Source organism: Aegilops tauschii, chromosome 1 (genome assembly GCF_002575655.3).
Source record: "Aegilops tauschii subsp. strangulata cultivar AL8/78 chromosome 1, Aet v6.0, whole genome shotgun sequence".
Taxonomy (NCBI): domain Eukaryota; kingdom Viridiplantae; phylum Streptophyta; class Magnoliopsida; order Poales; family Poaceae; genus Aegilops; species Aegilops tauschii.
In genome coordinates, this window is record NC_053035.3 from 432,556,293 (window position 1) to 432,572,202 (window position 15,910).

The window sequence follows — 15,910 nt, forward strand, 5'->3', positions numbered from 1 at the left end:
TGGCTCCTCCCCCCTCTTGACGCTTATCTTCTTCACCTTCCTAGGAAGAGGAACCCGCTCCGGCTACGGCTCCGGTTCCTCCACGTCATCTACATTGTCATCCAAATAGTCATCCAAAGCCGCCATCCGCGAGGTGCCGACCGTCCTTTTGCCTCTTTGGCCTCTTTGGGTGAAGTCTTCAGGTGTGTACTTGTTGATTCCCTTCCTAGGCTTCAACTCGTATGCAGACCGAGCCTGGTACGTCCCCACGGTCATATCATCAGCAACCTATGCATCAACAGAAGATATGGAAAGACCGTGTGTGAGGATATGGTTAGCAATGCATCAACAAATGGATATATATCGTCATGCCATACCTCTTGGGTGACCACACCCACATCCTCATCCGCGAAAGGTTCACCATGGCCCTGCCCCGAAGCGGGATCTGATGGTGTCGCCGACCTAGACCGTTCTGGTGATACATACTCGGGCCACGACAACCGAAAAGGTTTGATAGCCGCCTTAACTTTTGGCCCTGGCGCTGCAACATGTACAAGTGAATGAGACATGGAACGTAGCAACATATGTCAAGTGCTAGTTTGAAGGAGATGTGAACCTTAATGAATGCTCGAAGTGCACCTTCCCCATCGCTTTTGCCAGCCGGGGTTGTTTCCAGAATAGTCTCGGTCTCATCAGCTGCTTTCTTGATCTGGGCACGCTATGAACAGAAACGGTACCATAGTGTTAGGCAAGCGAAGATGTGAATAGTGCGAATGGAAAAGCAAAAAGGGCTAACCACAAAGTTCATCATTGGAGCTGAAGGGATCACTGAGTTGCCTTTCCTGACTAATGCGTTGTACTGGTGCTGGGCTACCTCATCAAAAACGATGGGTTCTTCCAGAATCTCCTCAGCATACGCCGGCTTGCATACCTCCACGCGGGTACTTGCAAGAAACCATGTGAGATAGTTGTTGAACGCGATCGGGCAGTGCTCACGAAGCTGGGCTCGTTTTCCAGCCCTTGCTTGCTCCACACTAAGAGCGAACTGCAGGACATACTTCCTGTGATGGTTGGCCCAATCCTTGATCTTCTGCTGCTTTTTCCTATCCAATCTGCAAGTTAGAAACAGAATATTAGCATCATCGAAACCGTCGAGAAGCTGCTAAGGGCTCAAGGTTAATTATATCTTACGCGTGTAGCAACTTGTCCGTGTCCTCCCACTTCGGCGGGTGTGGCTGGAACAAACCAAACTGGCGGAACACCCGATGTGGCAGGTGAAGCTCAACCGCCCAGTTGCATATCAGTGGGCACCGCATATGCCAGAGATCTCTATCCCTAGTGCACATCGGATTCAGCCTGAACTCCATAGGGTTACCAAAACTCTCTCCTTTTCCATACGGCTCCCATTCCACCTGCAAAATGGGATTGAATGCAAAATTGATATCGAGTTACGATACAAGCATGATAATCACTTATGCAATGTCGGTTCACCTGCTCAGGCGTGATCGCGTCCAGCTCGCTCTTGTACAACTTGTACATGGCCGAGGGATCATCCGTCGTCTCATTTAACACATCCCACTTGTAAGCCCAAGTGGGGAGCCGTAGTGGGTCGTCTTTGTCGTCCCAATCTTCGTACTTCACGGTCTTCGGTCGTCCAACCGGCAAACGCTCCCAGCTCCATATGGAAAGTGCGAGCAGACAACCACCAATACCTCCAGTGTGCCTACATCAGGCTTCTTCCAACTGCACATAAAAGAGAACATGGTCAAATTTGCCGCAAGAGCGCATTGATAATGTATCAATGAAGTGAAAAGGAAACAACTTCATACCTGTCGATACAAGTAAGCCAGTGTCGCCGAACCCCAACTCCATTTGCTATCGAAGACGGTCAACGCCTTCAGCCACATCCATGGAGCATTCTTGCCTGTGCCATCAGCAAACATAGTCCTGGATATCACGTACCACATGTAGACACGAGCATATGTCTTCACCATGTCCTCATTAGCATCCTCAGGGCAAGTACTGAAGTTCGATGATATCCACGTGAACGTAGCGCCGGCTGCGACTCTTTCCTTCTTCTTATCTTCTGCTTCTGGTTCCCGAGGCTCCGGAGGAACCATACCGATAAGGGCATGCATCTGCGCGCGCCACCCATCAGAATCGGTGTTCATACATAAAGGATTCCCATCGATAGGAAGACCGGTGATCATAGCAATATCCTGGAGCGTCACGGTCATCTCCCCGGTCCGAAGATGGAAAGTGTGTGTCTCCGGCCTCCAATGATCAATAAGCGCGGTGAGTGCTGCAGCATTGTTGGGTGGCGTCGACCGGCGGACCAACTGAATGAAAGGGAGAAGTCCTGCCTCCCTTACATACGGTGTGTACCGCTCATCATAGCGCATCCATCCAAGGGTGACCCCGTGAGACCGAAGCTTCAGAGGTGCAAGCTCCTACAAACAAACAAATTATAACATTACATATGGGGCATTTGTGTTTGAAAAAATACGAAATTCATAACACCGGCCACTTTCAGTATTACCCGCTGCTCCACCGACATAGCGTACGACCGGTGTTGTTTGTCCCAATGATCATCGAGAAGCCAAACCATCCTAACAATTTCAACAAAGCATTCTTGTCAACACGATTATCTTTTCAATTCAAAAAAACTAAAGTAGGCCTACTACATGCAAGATTCAAAGCATATGTATCCAAAGCATTCTTCTCAATACGAGTATAATTTCAGTACAGATAAACTAAACTAGGTCTACTTCATACAAATAACTTTTCCATAGAAATAACATGTCAATCTATGTATCCAACCATATCTTTTCAATAAAATAAAATAAACCAGGGTTCCACAAATCAAACAAACAAGGGTTGTAATACATGCAAGATTCAAATCTAATCTAATCAAACAAGGATTTCCCAAATCTTCAAAATACCATATTTTGTATGGATAGAAAGAAGGGGATCGGAGGAGAGTACCTTCTAGGATGGATTGGTGAAGAAATGCACGGACCAAATCGTCGGATCTGAAGGATTTGGGAGAGGGGATTGAGAGGGGGAGAGGAGGAAGCCGCCGGCGCGCCTGTTCTGTAACTCCTCCTGGAACGAATGGGTGGGGTGGGGGGAGGGGAGCGGGCGGCTGCCATCTAAGTCACGGTGCAGCGCCGCTGCACATTACATGTGTGGCGCTGCACTGCTGGGTCCGGGGCCCAGGGCTGCCACGGTGGACTGGAGTGCAACGCCCCCGAGCTAGGCGCTGCACCGTAGGGTGTGGCGCCGGTGTGACGGACGCTGCACAAAAAGGTTGGGGGAGTGAAATAGTTTTACGGGCAGTTCATTCTGTGAATTGATTTCGTCCCGAGGTTAAAATTGTCAAATTTGCCCCACACCACAGATTTATTTCACTTTTCTTTCTGGAAAAGAAGGGGCTCTCGAACCGCACGGTCGCAGCAGGCAGGCTGCCATGTGCTCCCGGCGACGTCTTCCGATCTTCTCGGCCCGCGTCCCCCGTCGCGTCAACAATGCACGCCTCCCTCCCTCCCTCCTTGACTCGTCACGCGCCAGGAACCTGCCGGTAGGCAGGCGGCGAATGACCCGACCGACCAAAAGCGTTCGATCATGTCCTGCTAGTCTGCTACGTAGGCACTAGGCAGCGACTGACGCACAAATGCCAACTACTTCAACATTTCCGCTCACTATGATGAGAAGATCCCTTTCGAGGAAAGAAAGGTTAGAACGGCGGGCGACTGGTCTAATAATGCGCTCACTCCAGTCAGTCAGTCAGTCAGTCAGGCACTCAACAGCAAACTTGAAAGCAGCCGGCGACAGCGCTTTACGGAAATGTAAACTGTATCCCTTTTCTTTTCTCCCCTTTTTTAAAGCTAAAGGTTTCAAATTACATGCCCATGGCGGGACAAGCATCTGTTACAACAAGCATTATTTTCTTCCACTGTAAGACTCGCTGACTGTATACAGGCATTATATCATCGCATCACCAGCGCCCGTTGTTGGCCTGGCGCCGATACGCGGCTGCGGCGGAGCCCACACCGTTCACCCCGCTAGCCAGGTTGCTGCTGTAGTCCCCCATCTGGTGGTGGTGCTGTGGGAACCCATTTGTGCTCAACGATCCGAGATTCATCGACGACGGATTGACGGGGCTATGCCCGCCATACAGCCAAGGCTTTGATGTGCTCATGTCAGACAGACCACCATTGGTGGAGTATCCATCCAGCGAGGAGAACTGTATCTCCCTTGTCCCCTGCCCCTGGAGAGGGCTCATGTCGTAGGCCCTCGAGAACCCATCGTCGTAGTACCGGTCGGTGGAATTAAACCGACTGGGGCTGCTGACAGAAGCCAGCATCTCCGGATCTGCCAGGCTGCCTCTGCTAAACCGCCCAGGACTACCCACAGAAGACATCTCAGAATCTACCAAGTTTCCTCTGCTAAACCGCCTGGAACTACTGAGAGAGGCCATATCCAAATCTGCCAAGTTGCCTCTGCTAAACCGCCCGGGACTGCTAACAGAAGCCATTTCCGAATCTGCTATGTTGCCCCTCAGCGAAAATGGCAGACCATAAGCATGGTAATCATGGCGCATAGGCTCTGCCTTGCTGCCATTGCTCTGTCCCTCGTCGAGCAAATCATTGATGATGTCAAGGTGCTGATATTCTTCAGCCACGGGCGCCTGTGGCTGCTGCATGACAAAACTGACAGGAGCCTGTCTAGGTGGTTGCAATCCTCCAAACCTGCTGAAGTTTTCTGTCTCAGTGCCCCGTGTCTGATGATAAGCATCATCTTTCCAAGTTTGTTGATATGCGTGACCATTTGTCGTCCGTTGGTAAGGGGAATCGTCCCTCCAGAGATGATTGTTGATGCTACTATCACCTTTCCATGGTTGCCAACTATCAAGTGTATCTGAATTCCCCAACCCAGATTTAAATCCATGCCTAGCTGACAACAACTGATCATTCCTCCCAGCAGGAGGCATCATTAATGACGCAGTTGATGCATATGTTGATAGCGGCTGCGAAAGTGCAGTAGCTTGTCCCAGGGAAGTTGACTGATATGAAAGAATTGAAGAGGATGTACCCAGACCAGCCTTACCAAGGATGGCATTACGGTAGGTCTGTGGAACATACGCTGGGGCAGAAGGGGAAGGATCATTTCCTGATCTTCCAGCTGCTTCACTCGCTGAGCGCGAAAGCAATGTAGAAACTTGAACTTGTGGGGTAGCTGGTACAGTTGTTCTTGGTGTAGGGAATACAGGGGCACTTGAAGGCCTTGATGTTGTGACAGCAACCTCAGAAACTCTGGTGGATGTGACCTTTATAGGAGTAGTCTCTTCCCGAGCTTCTGAATAAGTGGTGGAAGAAGTTTGTGGCGATGCTGAGGGAAGTGGAGCAGCTTTATCAACTTGTGGTAGTCTTGGCGGCGCTGGTATGGATTTATCAACTTGCAGTGATCTTGAAGGAGTGCCAGCATCCTTAGCAGATGGTGGTGTTATGGGTACAACTAGAGAAGATTTACCAGCTGATGGAGATTTTAGAGGTACCAGATTAGCTTTATCGGTCGCTGGAGATTTCAGAGGAACCACAGCAGCTTTAGCAGCTGCTGGAGATTTTGGAGGAACTGAAGTAGCTTTATCAGTCAGTGGAGATTTTGGAGTAACTGGAATAGCTTTATCAGTTGGCGGAGATTTTGGAGGAACTGGAGTAGCTTTATGAGTTGGCGGAGATTTTGGGGGAACTGGGGTAGCTTTTTCAGCTGGTGGAGATTTCGGACGAACTGGTGTAGCTTTATCAGTTGGAGGTGATTTGGGGGGAGCTGGAGCAGCTCTATTGATTCGTGGCGATCTTGAAGGCAGAGGAACATCTTTATCTGTATCAGTTGGAGTTGATTTTGAGCTATTCGGAGGTGCTCTAATTGGTTGCGGTGTCAAACTTGATCCATGATCTTTGTTTGAAACTGGGTCAACCTTTGTTCTGGTAGGGGCCTTAACAGGCACAGCTTCAGTACTCGTGGTGGCTGGCATGCCTGAAACAGCTTCTTCTGGCACACCATTGGCCAGAGGGACCTCCTTATTGGCTGTTCCATTGGCTTTTACATCATTCGTAACTTCAGGGGAATGTTCCGGGCTCTTCAGAACATCAGGTGGCTTCTCCGTAGAACTGGATGAGGATGATCCATTTGTCTTTGTTTGATTTTCCATTGCTTCAAAGTGAGCTTTGAAAAGTTTTCTCCCCTCAATGTTTTTCTGAAATATACATAGAGAAAGATAGGTTACAGAAATGAATTAGTTGAAGCTACGAAGCAGGAAGACAAGACCCAGGCAGTGCATCTGGTACGAGTGACTACTGTACATACATTTATCTGTATTGTATGCACTTGAGAAAAGGGTTTTCCTTTCCCGTAAGGAAAAAAGGACATATCGTTTTTTCCAACCAGATACTACCATGCAGGGTGGTGATCAGGGATAGAAAAATAAACCAGAACCTTTTTGCAGTTAAAAGTTGTTTCGACCACAGACCGTAAATACCTTGTCCACTTGACAAACAAAAAAGCATGTAACAAGTGCGTGGACATTGTCGACCAGCACAGCACAGCACAGAACTTAGGAACAAGTCTACCTGAACAGTGTCGATGTGAGATGTGAACACATGAATTTATCCAGACTGAATCAGTACTCAAATGAATAGAAGATGTATCGTTAACCATTTCAAAACTAATTTCAAACCATCTAATGCTAGAGATTATAGAAGTACATAAGAGTTATGGGAACATATATTCCATATCTATTAAGTTTAAAACCAATTCTTATAATTCAGATCCTTCAACAACCAAACATATGTAGAAACTCGAAAATACAGCAGAACTTTGAACATCGTGACAATAGAAAGGCAATGATATTTTCGAAAGAGTAACTCCACCTCATGGAGACGCTGCCCCAGCTCACGAAGTCTATCTTTCAAGGTGAGTAGAACTGTATCCCGGTCCAATTTTGGAGCAGTGCCACAGCCAGAACTATTGCGATCTGAACTACCAGTAACACTGGAGGAGGGAAGGCAATCGTCTTCTTCGGCATAACTGATAATGCTTATGCCCTTGTTACGCTGATTTTTCCCTCTGCACAAGTTCAGTTAGCCCAGGTGCCATCTTACAAGAACAATGCAAAACTTTAAACATATCGTCTTCACCTACCTATTTGGTGACACGTGATTTCTGCTGTCTGGCAAATTGTTTATTTTGCTGTGAATACCATTCATAGCAGTAGAATCAGCTGAAAATGCTGATGAGTTGGCCTCCATAGAGGAGACTCTCTTTCCATTCATAGGTCTAGAACTGTCCAAATGATCTGGCCCATCTGAAGCACCTTCTTCCAAGGTAAGGCCAACCTTCAGTGCCACTTCTTCTGCCTGCTTAGATGGTAAGCCATCACTATCATCAACTGTGATTTCGTCATTAAGTCTTTCCAGAATTCTTGCTTCAGATTTATCTTCTCTTTCCTTGTCTTTAACCTTACGGTTGTTCTTCTTTTGTTTGGCCTGAAAAGAAATAGTTTAAGAACACACCAGCAGAAAACAAGAACAATGCAGTAGAAAAGAAAGCATCAACCAAACAATGAGATATTAGACCCAAGGGTATTTAAACTATGTACACATTAGAAACGAAAACCATGCACAAAACTACTAAAGTATCCATTGAGATACACACAAATCATAATAACTTCACCACAAGAAATAAAGCTGATCTTCAAGAATGGTGTAGCACAAAATGTAACCAACATAGGACTAAGTGCTAATACTTGTATCTCGATTCTCGAATACACATAAAGGGGATCCAGGGTAGGGAGACGGGTAAAATATGTGCAGTCAAGAGTTCTAGAATATTCCCACCACAAAATAAGGTTAGCTGTGTGGGTATCATATACCAGAAAGAAAACTGTTCCTTTGTAACAGGATAACACGCATGACATGCCATACATCTATATTCTATAGGTTAAAAAGCTCTTTCAAGCTCGGGAAACTTATGCAAGTTTTAGCTGGACTATGGGCCAAGTTCATCACAAGACATCAAGCTAAGTTCTTTAAATGTTTTCACAACATAACCGAAAACTCAAGAGAAAAGAAGTTAAAAACTAGAAGGATTCCAAGTTTACAGCTAGTTCTCAGTACAAAACACAAGCTGCCTTGTTTTATTCATCCCAGCAATGAGTTCCAGGCAGTTCATATTCAATAATCATCCACTGCCACTTCATAAAAGTAGTGAAGGATATGAAAAATTATGACTGATGAAAAATGAAAAATATAGTGCATCACTGAAACTCAAAACAATGCTTTAGCATGCATCAAGACCAATCAAATACACAAGAAGAATTATAAATCCTAACTCGCAATGATCACCCGATAATTTAAGTCCAATAATTACTGGGCAGAAAAATTGTTCCAGAAACTATAGCTGTTAGCTAGAGAGTTGGTCCCTACTCTGGCATTCCTAAATAATAATGGCAATACAACATTCAACCTAAGAAACTAAGCGAGAAAAAGGCCCATAGAAAAGTAACCTGTTTTTTCTTTGCACGCTTGTCCTTTTCGTTCGCACCACCGCCACGCTTTCCCTTCGTCTCATTTTCAAGTCCCGCTGCTTCCTCCTCACGGATTAGCTCTTCTTGCCTCTTCAAAGCAACAGCTTCTTGGTATGCAACTTCAATTCCACTGACACAAGCAAATATGCAAGAATCAGAAGCAACAGATAGTTGATCACATTATAGAACAACTGACCCACAGTTGAAGATTCATCTACCCAACTTTCTTTCAAACTTATATAGAAAAAATGCCTTTAATTTTCATTTGTAAACTACAAACAGCAGAAAAATAGTTCAGTCTATTTTGAGCTAGATAACCGCATGGCCCTTGCTTCTTTACAAAATCACCAAAACATTATTCACCAAATACAGACAATGGAGCAGAACCTCACAAAAAAAGACAGAACTAACTTGTGCCACAATCTTATACTTCTTCCAGAAACAGGTAAGTGCTGTTTCAGACACTGGTGCCCAAAATACAATTGACCACCAATTTCTGTTGTAATATATTATAAAACCTATTGCCTTTTGTTTATAAGAAAAATCTGATCATATCACGTTCATGTGTCTAACCTAATTGTTCATTTAGATAACTGATCAAAGGAAAAATAGTTTGGCCGCACACAATCAAGAATAGTTCTTATGTTTTACACTTTTAGTTGATCAAGCTTTTGCTGCTAATGAGTATAACATAAATTTCAGTACAATAAGATATGGCTCAATATAGAATTAACCAATTCAGCACCTTTTGTAGTACTTCGTAACTGGATACAATTTAAGCCTCGAACATTCAGATCAGACAAACTAAAACCTGGCTCTACGTTTCATAAAGTTTGCTATGTCCAGGATGTTTGCCCCTAGCAAAATCTTGAAACTTCAAGGGTTAACTAGCCGTATTCAAATGTTCAGCTGCTCAAGACTCTGAATAAACGAGCCCACAAAGCTTGAGGAACAAACACATACCTATCACTTCTAATTTGGGCCAATATAACGAAGTAGCTTTAACTTTAAGTAATAAGATCAATATACAGAAAACAGTTGTTACCTAAATATGTGAGATAGCACAAATGTTTCAAGTATCTTCCGCCCAAGCTCAGTTAGGCGTCTTTCTTCGCGCTCCATAGAGATTTTGTTAACCTCGCCGGAACTACCATCCTATGAAGATGGGCATAGTTACAAAATGATTAGGTGCGACAGTTATTTCACTGACACAATAGACTACAGTTTCAAATTTGAGCATTACAGATGTTTCAATATCATATGATAAATACAAGCTCACCAGTACCTGCTGTACTGAGCTAGTTCAAACAACATCATAAGCCCATCCCAAACCAACATATCATTCAGTGAACATATACTAGGCAGTTCAAACAAGAACCTACAACCTCTCTTTGAACAACGGAAGAAATTGGACGAGCTGCAGTAAGGTAGGTATTGTTCATATCACAAAAGGAGGTGCAGCAACTACGCTACTTGAACGACATATTGCAAATCCAGTAGAAAAACTTTATAAATTAGATTAACAAACAGTATGCATAGATATAACTAAGACACTACTAGCAAGTAGTAAAAAATATATATCCTAATAAACTCAAAAAAAATGTTGCAATATATCAAACCTCATTAATCATACCTTCATGCGGCTCTGGGAACATTTGTCATCCTTCGGAGATACTGGTTGACAAGGCAAGGGTTCCAACGCTGCTCTCTCAAGTAAAGTTATAACATCACCAGCTAAAACAAATATGTCCATATCAACATTGACCATGGGTGCAGGTAGTTCATCCAATTCTGCTATTTTTGTTCTCCCTTTCTTGCCCATGCTCTGGTATTCGAGTGCCTTCAGACCCGTATACAAAGAGTCCATCACTAATGTTGAAGTAACCTCTTTCTCTACAAAGAAATGCTTCACCAGTACTTTAAGTATGATATCAGTCTTCTCTCTGGACATACGGTGCCTGGTTCTTGGGTCAATTGCTGACCAGAATGCACGAAAACTGAAAGGCCAACAAAGATTTCAATCTGTAAACATAATATGAACAAACATGCAACATTGACTTGTTGTGATGTATACTAGAAAAGATAATGGCATCACCTGGACCATCTAATTTTGTCCTCAATGAGCTTGGTAAGTTTATTTCTTCGTTCCTCGATAAAACGTCGGTAAATTTGTTCTATATTGGTCGTATAGACACGGAGCAATTCTCTTCGGTAAGGACGATCAAGGCAACGAAATGGTCTGTCCACTTTCTCCCTTCAATATGAAAATAGAGCAGTCTAATGTTACATGATAGTTCACAGTTGATTCTACATATAAAGAGAAAACAGCTGCAGCTATCTACTATATAAAGTAGCTGAGCATAAACCATCTGGTCTGCATGAGTTACTAAAGATTGACCAAAAGAATAAGACAATGGAACTACATGCATTGCACTCCCGCCATGGGAATAGCCGAGTACGATTTATAGGAAGAAACAATATATTCAGAAAAATTGGCATTTTCACAAATGTTGTTCTTGCAAAGACATGCTCAGATGAACAGATCGAACAGTTCCCTTCTGTCTTCTGAGACATGAATTAGAGGCATAATGATAAAAAAAAATAGCTACCAATCATGAGCATAGACAGATTAACTACCTGATAACTTGAACTTGAGCAATTATTTCAAGAACATCGTCCACGAGAAAACCATCCTGAATCTTTGACAACTCCATAAACTTTTTCCATCCCCAATCATGCTCCTTCTTCCAGAACCTATGCAAAGTGTCTACAAAAATTACTTCATTAATGCCTGAACAAGGTGAAAAGATAGATAGATATACTGTAGCTTCCTATGAAGAGAACAAACCAAGTTCAGCTCACCTGAGTATTTAATTTTCTTAGGATCCATATTGCCTACAGCTATAGTGAACTGTGCAAAATGGCTCCATCCTGAAATTTTCATACTAGAGTCAGATAAGTAATTTCCAATGTGTGCAAGATAGCTGCAAACATGGTAACAACATCAAACCTGGGAGGAGTTTGTCATGGTTAGCAACACAAAGAAACAATGACAAGTGATTGGAGACATCACATCCTTGAGGGTATACAAGTATATACCTGTGAAATAACAATTGGAAACAACAAGGGAATCAACATCTGTGCATACAGAGAGGAACAAATATACACCAGAAAAATGAGTCATGAAGCTTTCAGATTTGTTCATTTAGCCCTCAGCGAAGCTACAACATTAAGCCATCAGCAAAGCTACAATATTAAGCCATCAGCGAAGCTAAAAACCTTTCTGAAGGTAAAAATGTAAATTTTGGTGTCCAAAAGAGAAAAAAATGGTATCGTATACCAAGACGCACTGCGTCAACGGTAACAGAATAATCAAAACAGACATATCAGGACCCTGAACTTCCAGTCCTTACTCCTCCCTCCCTGCTCCACCCACGTGAAATAAATACTAAAGTACAATGTAAACCAAACATGTCAAAACATTGCACATACGAGAAAAGGATTGTGTGGCACTCTCCAATCTCCAGCTTAAGGACAATATTTTTTATTCAGATCATGCACTTCTTGGGAAAGGGCCAATACATCAACAAAACATGCAGAGGTAGGCTCTATAATCATAAATGACTGGGGTGCACAGAGTGACAGAAAGGAAAACATAGCAAGACAAAATTGCCCCATATTACATTTTATAAATACCAACACGAGAAAAATCAAACAAATGACAAACTACAGGAAAGCAAGATAATGTATGCATCATTACTGCCATGCAGGAAGCAAACTCTTGAATTATATGTCCCCACACGAGGCAAAAAGAAAATGCACAAGGTAAACCACGAAACACAGGCGTCCATGCAGGCTGGGCTATCAAACAGAGTAAAAGCTATAATTTCACCAAAACATGTAGAACCCACGACAGATTTCACCCCCCTCAGTTCCCAGGTAACATTTGAAAATAGATCATTGGTCAAGTTGTTGAACAAGGTTGTCAAAAGGCACTTTACCATTTGTAACCACCAGCCTCAAACGGCTCACTTTTCATCTCTCTCTTCTTCTCCTTGGAAAAATTCTCAATCCTCCAAGTATGCCGACCGTATAATTCTGAAGGTTTAGGGCCTGCTATCAGAGTCGAGAGAAATGAGATTAAACACACAAAAAACAAATACAGCTTCCACATCTCAGAGGAAGTTATCCTTAAAGGAAGTTCAATCAATAGCATGATAAGACTTGCATCACGGTAAGGAAATAGATTTATCCATGCAATGAAAGCAAATCTTGACACAAACAAATTTAATTTGGGCAAGTATCAGCATGCAAATTAACTACTCCCTCCGTCTGGAATTACTTATCGCGGAAATGAATAAAAATGGATGTATCTATCACTAAAATACGTCGAGATACATTCATTTCTCCGACAAGTAATTCCGGGCGGAGGGAGTATTTAAAAGATTGTTCCAATTTAGAATAGAAGAAGAAAAGATTGCATCAACGAGACAACTAATGACATCGTGAAGTGGCACAAAAAGAGAAGGTAAATGAATTATTTCATTGTAGAAAAAGAGCGACAGAAAGTGATCCTCAGTTTTCAGCTTGTAGAAGCTATTTAAGATGGCCAGTTTAAGACAGTGTTGAGTGACAAACAATTAGCACCACAAATCATTAAATTGCCTACGCGATATTTAGCTCAATATTAATTGCATGGTATTTTAGAGTGCAATAGACTAGGTGCTTATGGATAATCTCAAGAAATAAATAAAGGCATGATCACATTTTATTTTATTTACAATGGAATACTGGAAAGATAGCTTAATCTTTATATACTACGCACCAAGCTCTAATATGCATGCAGTTTGAGTTTAATCATAAATGGTAAATGTCTTGAATCAACTGACATTCTGGTCTAACCATATCATGATTTCTGCCTTTTTCATTGAAGACAGGTAATAAGACAAATTAAAGCTCTCTGTATTTATATTTTCTACATTAAGAATCGGATACAACAAGACTTTCTAAATGTGAGAGCCATGCCAAACGCTATCTATCATCATGCCCATGCAACGTCTGCATTTCTAATCATGGCACTAAGTCCCAGCAACCAGCACGAACCAACCTTGGATAACATGGCACTGCAAAATGAACCAATATGTACTGATGAATGGGTCACAAGCTCCACCCTTACAGCTTGACAAGATAATTTGGTGCACATAGGAGGAGGGGGTATAGTGTATCAGCTGCCCAGTTCGTGCTGGACTATTTGAACATGCCAATGATTCATTCAAGTACAAAAGGCATCACAGCAATCCATACCAAGATAGTTTCCACAGCATGTCGCGCCAAAATAACATGCTAATCAAACCACGCAACCATATATGCAAGTGCATTCACGAACCAGGATCATCATCGTCGTAATCGGTGTCCCAAAATGGCGGGGACGTTGAAGGGCTTCCGCTCTCGCCCTGGTCACAGGACCGCCACTCGGACAAGGACTCGCCGGACAGGCTGCGATCGTCATCCCTCATCCCAGCCGTGCTCGCAGAAGAATCATCGGTTGCTGAGGCACCAGCCATCAGCAAACCCTCCAGCTACTTCGGACAACCTTATCCGCGGCTGCATGCATAAACGACAACGGAATTATTACTTTTGAGCTGAGTCCAGCACACCACAATGCTAATAAAACCAGTGCTCTTATCCGATAAGATCCCCACAGCGGTATCAAGTTTACTAAGTCGCGACAAAACCGTTATCAGACCGGCACAAAACCCACCGGAGGTATCAATCAAGTCTACTAATGCCTCCCGACAAAACCGTTATCAGACCGGCAAAAAACCCACCGGCGGTATCAAGTCTGATAACTACCGACAAAACCGTTATCAAGGCGGCACAAAAACCCCTTGAACAAGCCTATCACAGTCCACCCAGTACAGAACCTTCCAATACTGTCAAATTCGACAATCTGATGACCTCTACTCGGCAGAAGACGGCCTTCCATCCGTGAACTCCACGCCCTACAGCTCCCTCTAACCTCTGACCGCTACTCTAGCCCGTCCAGCGGGGCAAGGGGATCTACCCAGCGCCCATTTCGAGAGCCCTTCTCGCGGAAACGCGGCATCCCGAGCTGACAGCGCCTCCCGGTGGGGAAAACAGCCAGCTCGCCGTCGGATCAGCCGGGGCCGCGACGAGGCCGAGCCGGCACGCGACCGCCCGAACCCTAGCCCCGCAACCCCGCGAGACGCGGCACCGCCCGCGCCCGCCCTCCGTGGGGCGGGCGCGGGCCCTGATCTAAGCGGGACGAGACGGGAGGCCCGAGGGTCCGTACCTGCCGCGGCCGCCGCCCGGGGCAGGAGCGGTGCTGCGGCGGCGGGGGACGGGGAGTGTGCTGGGCTGTGCTGCGGCGCGGCGCGGCGCGGCGGGGCGGAGCTGCGGAGGGGGGGCTCGAGAGGGGTGAGGGGAATACGGTCTTGGATTGGGGAATTGCGATGCGTAGCAGCGAGACGGGAGGAAGGGGGGAATGGAATGGAAGGGGAGGGAAAAAAAATCGAGGGGAGAGGGTGGTGAGGTGTGTGACCTTTGGCACGGTCTGATTCCCCTTTCGTCCACTCCTTCGCTTCGCTCCACTTCACCTGCGATGCGATGCGCGTTGGGCGGCGAGCGGGGGGAATGGCCAACCGAAAAGGGCAGGATGACCGACGGGATGGTTTGGGGAGGTGGGGTGGGGTTTTCTTTCCGTGCGCGCGAGGGAGCGAGCGAGCGAGCTTTGTGGACCTGCGCGTGGTCGGTCGGCCCGGTGAGGTCACGCGGTGCACGGTCCGGATCGGGCGTGAGCCGTGCTCGTTGTGTTGAGTGAGCCTCTCTCTCTGTGTGAGTGTTGACAATGGTTTCTTTTCTTTTCGGGAAAGGCTTTTCCCCTTTCGGTTTTCAGCATCTTCATGCGTGTTTATCCTAAAAAAAAAAGATGGTGGTTAGTGGCGACTATGTTATCTTTTCTTTTATTTACGCGCGTGTGTTTGCGCCTTTGCGGCGCTGTGTTGGATCTCCGGTGTCCACTTGATGCGCCTTCGACTTTCTTTCATGCGGAGATATTCGACGGTTGGTTGCTCTGTGTCATCTTCTCTTCTTAACAGGTGTCGAGTAAGGCCGCTTCTTAGGGCAATGTTGCACTCGGCCGTCAGAAGGCATCGCGGGCAGTCAGGATCACCCGTGAGATCTCCGCGGTGGCACCCCAGGATATCGTCCTCGGCCCCGAGGCATCTCCGTCTTTTCAAACAAACCCCATCACCGTCCCTCGAATCTGTAGCCTCCCATTCACAGCAGCGTTCACCTCTCCTTCCTCCTCGTGGCGCCGCCGCC

At 45.1% G+C, this 15,910-nt stretch overlaps 1 protein-coding gene across 4 annotated transcripts; it reads right to left on the reverse strand.

The window, feature by feature from the left end:
- Positions 1 to 3,816: 3,816 nt before the first annotated feature.
- Positions 3,817 to 15,279, reverse strand: LOC109741886 (uncharacterized). 4 transcript variants are annotated; one of them, XM_020300974.4, is made up of 13 exons: positions 15,129 to 15,279; positions 13,953 to 14,170; positions 12,568 to 12,679; positions 11,577 to 11,665; positions 11,429 to 11,497; positions 11,204 to 11,333; positions 10,662 to 10,820; positions 10,200 to 10,563; positions 9,612 to 9,721; positions 8,546 to 8,696; positions 7,183 to 7,526; positions 6,912 to 7,107; positions 3,817 to 6,238 (listed from the first exon to the last, which is right to left on the reverse strand). In XM_020300974.4, exons 2-13 carry the CDS (start codon positions 14,128 to 14,130, stop codon positions 3,977 to 3,979), a joined length of 4,164 nt encoding a protein of 1,387 aa, XP_020156563.1. In that variant the 5' UTR covers positions 14,131 to 14,170; positions 15,129 to 15,279; the 3' UTR covers positions 3,817 to 3,976. The 4 variants fall into 4 exon arrangements, with proteins under 4 accessions (XP_020156563.1, XP_020156561.1, XP_020156560.1 ...); XM_020300972.4 differs by having other exon boundaries at positions 12,568 to 12,682; XM_020300971.3 differs by having other exon boundaries at positions 12,568 to 12,682; positions 14,880 to 15,151.
- Between the last annotated feature and the right edge of the window lie 631 nt (positions 15,280 to 15,910).

Coding starts and splice junctions, on each gene's coding strand:
- LOC109741886 (XM_020300972.4), bottom strand. CDS start 14,130: ATGGCTGGTGCCTCAGCAACCGATGATTCTTCTGCGAGCACGGCTGGG. Junction 7,108..7,182: donor AATCACGTGTCACCAAATAG/GTAGGTGAAGAC, acceptor GAACTTGTGCAG/AGGGAAAAATCAGCGTAACA. Junction 6,239..6,911: donor TGGGGCAGCGTCTCCATGAG/GTGGAGTTACTC, acceptor TGTATATTTCAG/AAAAACATTGAGGGGAGAAA.